Here is a 7,692-nt window from a genome sequence, read left to right as displayed (position 1 = left end):
GCAAGTAACTTAACTTGTCTGAGCCTCAGGTCACTTAAAAACCACGGGTTTGGCTGAAAATTTCCTTCAGGTTTTTCGAATACCCCAAAGAACTTTTAGGCTAAACCAATATTACTGTGATACAGTAATTCTGCATAAAATCAGGGAACCAATGAAATGATTGGAATAATATGATTGCAAAAATCACCTTATAAATGCTAAGGTATGTACAAAGAATATTTTATTAAGAATCAAGTGTTCAAAATACAGTGAAGCACACATTTTTCCTCTTAGAACCTGGACACCATTGTTACTGGGGAGGCACCATCGAGAGTGTTCTTTGACCATTACTCACACACACTGGAGATGCTTTTTTCCTCTGATGTGTGAACATACCAACCTGGAGGAAAGAATAGACAGCATCTGTGGTTGTGAGAGGTGGCACATGGGGCAGAAAGCCCAGATGCACAAGTCACCTAAAAAGGTCACGTAAAGCAAGGACAGCCGTTTTTTTTTTTTATTACCAACTGATGATACAGGCCACGGATACCACATTCTTTTGAAACAACCGTGCTCTTCTGAGACTCACAACTCAGCTCAGCTCCTCTCTCCTCCTTGACACCTTGTCCTCCAGACAATACTTCCCTTTCACTGAAGACTCGAACCCCTGGCTCTCGGGGTCCACCCAAGGCACAAATTCCAGATTCTCAGCTCCTGGACTGAAACACACATGAACAACCAGGTTCTTTCCTGTCACTTTGCTTTGGTTTCCAGAACCATTTTCTGCTTTAACTATGGTCCTTTTGGTTGCAAATCAAGAAACCTGGGCTTCCCAGGTGGCACTAGTGATGAAGAATCTGCCTGTAATGCGGGAGACACAGGAGACACGGGTTCGATTCCTGGGCCCAGAAGATCCCGTGGAGGAGGAAATGGTAGAGCACTCCAGTGTTCTTGCCTGGAGAATCCCATGGACCATGGAGCCTGGTGGGCTACAGTCCAAAGGGTCACAAAGAGTTGCACAAAATGACTGAGAGGCTAAGCCCACACAAGAAACTTAACTTGAACTATCTCAGGCAAAATACAGACATTTATTACCTACACAACAAAAAGTTGCAGAGAATTGGGATAAGGTTGGACTTTGGCATTAGAGGAAGGACCTTTTCTCTAGCTTTGTTATTAGAATAGAAGTGACCTTTTTCCTTTAGTTTCAGTTAGAGAACCCCTTAGGTAAGGACCTGGCCCCACGTGGATCACATACATAATGCTGCGCCCAGACAGATGCAGATGAAGGAGCATTTGCAGCCCTGCGAGAACCACGTGGTGGGAACAGAAGCAAGACCTCCCAGGATTAAGTGGCTGTTATTCCCGGAAGGGAGAGCAGAAGAGATAGTCTCCTCAATCACTCTCTGCTTGTAATGAAGCAGAAATCGTGCATAGAAATTTGTATCCTGGATTCTACTGCCAACTTCTTAGTTCTAGATTCAGAATTCCTCTATTGTCAATTTTTTCTGCTGAGAATCTCTCTTAGGTGCCCATAGCCCAAAGAGAAAAAATACATGAGAGCGGCACCTCTTTGGGGAGCAAGGGTAGGAGCAGAGTGTGGGAACCGTGAAAAAGCAGTTGTGGAGAATGGAGAACAAGTTTACCAGGAAACTGTAGTATGATTGTCAGACAGTGCTGACGTAGGTGCTGTAAGCTGTATGTTTGGGTCCCACCAAAATTCATATTGAAACCTAGTCCCCAAACAAACAAAAAAGAAAAAATTAAAAAAAAAAAAGAAAAGAAACCTAATCACCAGTATGATGGTATTTGGGGGTGGGGCCTTTGGGAAGTGAGTGGATCATAAAGGCAGAGCCTTTATGAATGAGATTGTGGTTTAGTTGCTAAGTCATGTCTGACTTTTTTGTGACCCCATGGACTGTAACACACCAGGCTCCTCTGTCTATGGGATTTCCCAGGCAAGAATACTGGAGTGGGTTGCCATTTCCTTCGCCAGGGGATCTTCCCAGCCCAGGGATTGAACTCATGTCTCCTGCTTTGGCAGGCAGATTCTTTAATGAACCACATGAGGGAAGCCCATGAATGAGATTGGCGCCCTTGTAAAAGAGCCTTCAGAGAGCCCCTCCCTTCATGTGAGGGCACAGCCAGTAGACAGCTGTCTATAAACCAAGAAGCAAGGTTCACCAGACATTGAATCTGTTAGCATCTTGATCTCCGACTTCCTAACCTTGAGAACTGTGAAAAATAAATGTCTTGCTTAAGCCACCCACTCTACAGCAGTTTTTTGTACAGTGGCCCAGATGGACTAAGACAGTAGGTAATCACAAATGTAAAGTAGATCCAATTTGTCTTATATGACTTTTTCTCTACCAGTATTTGGCTGCCTGGGTACAAACGGGGAAAAACTGGATTGTTGTTTCATAACGGAATGCAGAATTGCTTTGAATTTTCTAGGTAAGGTAGAAAATGCAGATAAAGAACAGTTCAGGACACTGATAAGAATGTTACTACTAGTAATATGATATATTATAGAATCTCAGCTGGATACCAAGAGACAGGAAAAATGGCTCATGGATTGAGAGAAAGTAGATGAGAGACAGCTGAAGGGGGTGCACCCACTTGGGTCAAAGAGTGGTAGGAGGAATAGTTAAAGTAATACCAATATGTGTTTATCTGTATACACAAATAGAAAATATATACAGTCCTTCACTAGGATAACCCCTGCACTTATAAAGAAACATTCTTACTCAAAAGGACATACATGAAATGACAGAGACATGATACAATTTATTTCAACGTACTAAGGCAAAAAAATTAACAAAACAACTCATTTCTTTGGAAAAAATCAAATTGTATATATGCAGTGTTGGCTTGATTTCACTGTAATGTAAAATACATTAAAAATATTTGAGTATACCACATTCAATAAAGCTTTCTATGTACATAGTAGATACTTGCTTTGCTAAATGACCAGACATTTGGAAAAATCAAAACACAGTTGTAAAACAGAGTCAAATATATGTTAAGATTCTTGTAAACTTAGAAAAAGACTGAATTGTTATATTTTTACCTGTATAAAAAAAAACTCTTTATTCTTTCATTTTCACCTGTATTTTCTTTAATAGAATTAAGCCCCAAATTTGAAGGCTTAAATTCTTTCATCCTAATTCCTTGGGACTATCAGATTTTCCTTTGAACCTGTAGCTGTCTAAAAAAGGAGCAGACCATTTTTTTTTTGGAGCAGACCATTTAAACGAAGGAAAAATAAAGATATCCAGATTCCCAATCTGTGCCACTCATGTAGATTATGAAGAGTTCCTGAGTTGGCTACCCATTCACTCATCTTAGTTCAAAAACATAATAGCTGGTTACAGGATTAAACTGGCATTCTTGCAGCCCATCAGCTTTCTTAATCACTGAAAATTATTGACATGTGGCCCTTAGCTTAATCTGAATAACTGTAATTTAGGAATTCTATGACATGATGTTAGCATATTTAAAAGTAAAATGCAAAATTCTGAATATTAAAGAATTTATTTTTTAAATATAGAAGATGCTGTGTTTTCCATGAACAAATGAAAATCAAAATGGCAAAAGAAGCTGAAACATCTGAATGTTTCAAAATGAGTGAACTGAAAAATTTCATATATAAAAACATGACTGAGGTAAGCTTAAATTATAAGAATAATTGTTTATTTTATTTTCGTATGTAACTGAACAGCAAAACAGCCCTGTCTGAAAGCACTGGAGCAAACAGTCTTCCTGAGTCCTTTCAAGTCATGATTCTACATACTGCAATGAAACATTTTTAATAAATGCAATTTGTCATTGAATGACTAGTTTTTACATTCTTAAATAATAAACTTAACTTTAACTACTATAGCAATGATTTAAATACATGTGCTGTTAAAACAAAAAGTTATAAACATGTTCTGAATTATTTTATTTGCTTGTGAGATAATATTGAAAAGAGATTCTACAAGTTCTTGGCTCCGTAAGAACTAAGAACCAAAATACTAAACATAATAAATAAATATGAAACCTGGAAGCTCAGAAAAGAGGATAGAGTACTGAATATAATAAACCAGTGTATTTAAAAATCCAGTATTTCAGTATTAAAACTTCACCTCAATACAGTTAGATTTATTGCTATGATAAATAAGCTTCATATTAAGGCACCTGTCATTACCTATGAGAAAGATGTAGATTCAAAACAAAGGGAATATGCAATATAAAACTTTTTTCTTTTATTCTTATGTCACTACCGATATATTATCAACTTCAAATGTAAGTTTTTGTATTGGCAGTAGATGAACATCTTTGAATATATTACCTGAATATAGTTATAATGTTTATGATACAATAATTAATGTATGTGATATCTTAATTAAACTATGTGATACTTTAATGGGAAAATAGGCAAAATCAAGTCAAGATGGATAGCAAGGACTAAATATTAGAAACATAGTAAACTTCTAAGAAAAAAAACAATACATTGTAGTGACAGTGACTAGGGGCAGATCTTGGCCAAGCCATTGAATCTGACTGAGCCTCACCCTCTCTCTCTATAAAATGTCAATACTGCCCGCTCTGTCAAACTCATAAGGTTGTTTTGAGATCAAATGAGGTGATATAAAAACACTCAGCAAACTCTGAATCCTTGAACAATTATATGGTATTATGACAGGCCAAAATAGCTCAAGTTTCTGATATGCCCTCTAACATAAAGTCATGGCCTATTCCTTTTGCATCCACTTGAAAACTCCCTGTTTTAATGCATTAGGTAGTTGTGGACTGAATGGAGGAAAAAGTTATGCAAAGAAAAAATCTCTAATCCTTCTTAAGCAGAATTGTACACAGCAGTTTGCTGTGAGTGGGAAAACCCACTGCTTGCTTAGGCTCAGGCTACCTCTTGACACTTCCCTCCCACACAGGGAGCAGACTTCTCAGAGACCTTGTAGGCTGGCCTTTCCTCAGTCTCCCTAGGGACACCATCTGCTATCATGTGACAGGCATAGTTCCAGAAAAGAACTGAATCTCAATAACAGCATAAGAGAGTTTTAGGAGTATAAGAAATATAGCTGCGGTCAATCACAGGGACACTTCTCAGCTTGGCACAAAGTTGAAATGGCTCAATAATCCCCACCAGGTCCTCCCTTGCTTGGTCCAAAGCCCTTTTTCCATGTAGAAAATACTTCTGGGCCAGCTTTTTCCCAACTATGTTCTGAGGAACATTAGGTGAGATGTTAACAGGTGAAAAACAGATCTTTATTAAGTAGGTCTGGAATAAGCAGTGGGGTCTACATTGATGTACTGCAGAATTTCTCAGTGTTCGATGTATCGACTATACATTCCAGAGAGGAACGGAGCATGCAACATTTCCCAAACTCATTTGACCACAGAATCTTTTTTTTTCCTCCCCACAAAATATCTAGACAGGCTAACAGCTCTTATAATACTATTTGGGAAATAATATTCTAGCTAATCCACCCTGGTTTTAAACATTTCAGGGCAACATCTGGCTAAAATGATCCTTTTAATTTCTGAAGGAGCAGAATAATTTTGCTTATAAGGTCAACTATCATGATAACCTCAAGGATTCCACTCCATAAGTTTTCTCCCCAAAGCAGCTAAGAACCAAATTTCCTTAACTATAACGCTGAGAAATTCAAAGAAGTTATTCTCATGTTAATGAGAAGTACAATCTTTTTGAGGAAATATTTACATTCTTCTAAAACATTAAAAACACAAAGATCTAATTCTAGATCTTAGGACCTAGAATCACAGTTACTTTGAGGAGACAGAGAATTTTATCACATCACTGCAATTAACACTATTAATCACAATAATAATAACAGGAGAGGGAGAAGGGGGAGAGAAAGAGGAGGAGGCTGCAACAGCAGTATTGGCTGAGACTCTATGTTGCATCTCAATCCTCATACACACTCTGAATTTAGACCTGCTATCACATTCACTTTAGGGTTTACATTCATCTGAGGTTTAGACAGATTAACTGACTTTCCAAGGGTCACACAAAGTAGGACAGAATCTCAAATTCTATCTGACCCCCCACCCCATGCTCTTAACAACTACAGAATGCCATCTTATATTTTAGGGGTGAAACAAAAGCATCTGAAGGTCGTACTCTGAATGACAAACAGGAAAATTAAAGCATATTTCTATAAATTCAACTTAATTGATATTTGGTTTCAGATTTCCTTTTGAGCAAACTCCTAAGTCCTAAAGGAGATATTTTAGGTTTGTGTTTTGTTTTTAAGCAGAGAAAAATAGGCTGCCATTTACCAATGATAAGTTTAGATATGGGGAGGGTTTTAAAAATCTGCATCTAAGGTGAAGACATTATCTGTAGTTTCTGCCATAACTGCAAAACGCTGATACTCTGAAACTCGTTTCTCAAAGAAATTTGTTTTCCCCTCTAAGGAAATGTTTTCCATAAAATCAAAGGGATTTTCTGCTTGAAAAACCTGAAAAGAAGAGAAATATTGTTAGACATTCTGAAGAAGCAAATTGCATCACATAAGAAGAGCAACAGATAACTTGGGTCTCCCAACACCATGTATCATCATCTGGCGATCACATATTCCCTAGGGTCCTGGAGGCAGTCAAGACTGATACTTTTTTTTTATTTTTATTTTTTTTATTTTTATTAGTTGGAGGCTAATTACTTTACGGTATTGTAGTGGTTTTTGTCATACATTGACATGAATCAGCCATGGATTTACATGTATTCCCCGTCCCGATCCCCCCTCCCACCTCCCTCTCTACTGATCCCTCTGGGTCTTCCCAGTGCACCAGGCCGGAGCACTTAAGACTGATACATTTTAAGATGACTGATACATTTAAGATGACATCTAAGATCGCCTACTAGCCTCTTAAAGGAACTAAACTAGCAACTCTGGTATTCTCAGAAATTGAAAGAAAAAAAAAAAGATTATTGCAGGAAATAGAAGATTTAATACCAAACTAAAATGTTTTCACAGCTTGAGAACTCTAAAACACCAAAGATATTATTGGCATTTTTCACAGGTATTACTATTATGCGAAGAGCCAACTCATTAGAAAAGACCCTGAAGCTGGAAAAGAGTGAAGGTGGAAGGAGAAGGGGGCAACAGAGAATGAGGTGGTTGGATGGCATAACTGAATCAATGGACATGAGTTTAAGCAAACTTCAAGAGATAATGAAGGACGTGGAAGCCTGGCATGTGGCAGTTCGTGGGGTCCAAAGAGTTGGACACGACTTAGTGACCAAGCAACAACCACTAGGCTGGCACATCTACATGATACTACAAAATACTATGTTACCAACAATGTACTGTGGACCTAAATATGTTTCTCAATTCACAGGAGACATGTAATCTTCAAATTGCTGTTAAGGAACCATGACCAGGGAAGACAGACTAAATGCTATCTATTGTAACCTCAAACAAAAAACGGAACACATGTTGACAAGAAGCTTTTTCACCGCTTCTGAATTCAAGAAGCAGGCTTGGAGATACAGCTTGATGGAAACTGAGATATATTGATGATTCATGAGGAACAATAAAAGAGAATTCTTTAAATTTGGACTATTCAGGCAGTAATTATGAATACCACAGAAAAGAACATATTCAAATAACCCAATTAAAATGGGCAAAGGATCTGAATGGATAAATGCTCTAAAGAACATCTACAAAAGGTCAATAAGTATATGAA

The 7,692-nt window shown here is 37.8% G+C and overlaps 1 protein-coding gene across 3 annotated transcripts in view; it reads right to left on the bottom strand.

The window, feature by feature from the left end:
• Positions 1 to 244: 244 nt before the first annotated feature.
• The window catches only part of RRM2B (ribonucleotide reductase regulatory TP53 inducible subunit M2B), a 37,068-nt gene continuing 29,620 nt past the window's right edge, over positions 245 to 7,692 (bottom strand). For 2 of the 3 annotated variants that reach the window (XM_043483814.1, XM_043483812.1), the window contains exon 9: positions 2,747 to 6,464. In XM_043483814.1, coding sequence (XP_043339749.1) covers positions 6,312 to 6,464 — 153 coding nt within the window. In that variant the 3' untranslated portion in view covers positions 2,747 to 6,311. Of the gene's footprint in view, positions 380 to 2,746; positions 6,465 to 7,692 lie in introns of those variants that run through there. The other variant, XM_043483813.1, reaches the window with a different exon arrangement.

Source organism: Cervus canadensis, chromosome 12 (genome assembly GCF_019320065.1).
Source record: "Cervus canadensis isolate Bull #8, Minnesota chromosome 12, ASM1932006v1, whole genome shotgun sequence".
Taxonomy (NCBI): Eukaryota; Metazoa; Chordata; class Mammalia; order Artiodactyla; family Cervidae; genus Cervus; species Cervus canadensis.
The sequence above is the reverse complement of the archived record's forward strand: the minus strand, read 5'-3'. Positions and strand labels throughout refer to the sequence as shown.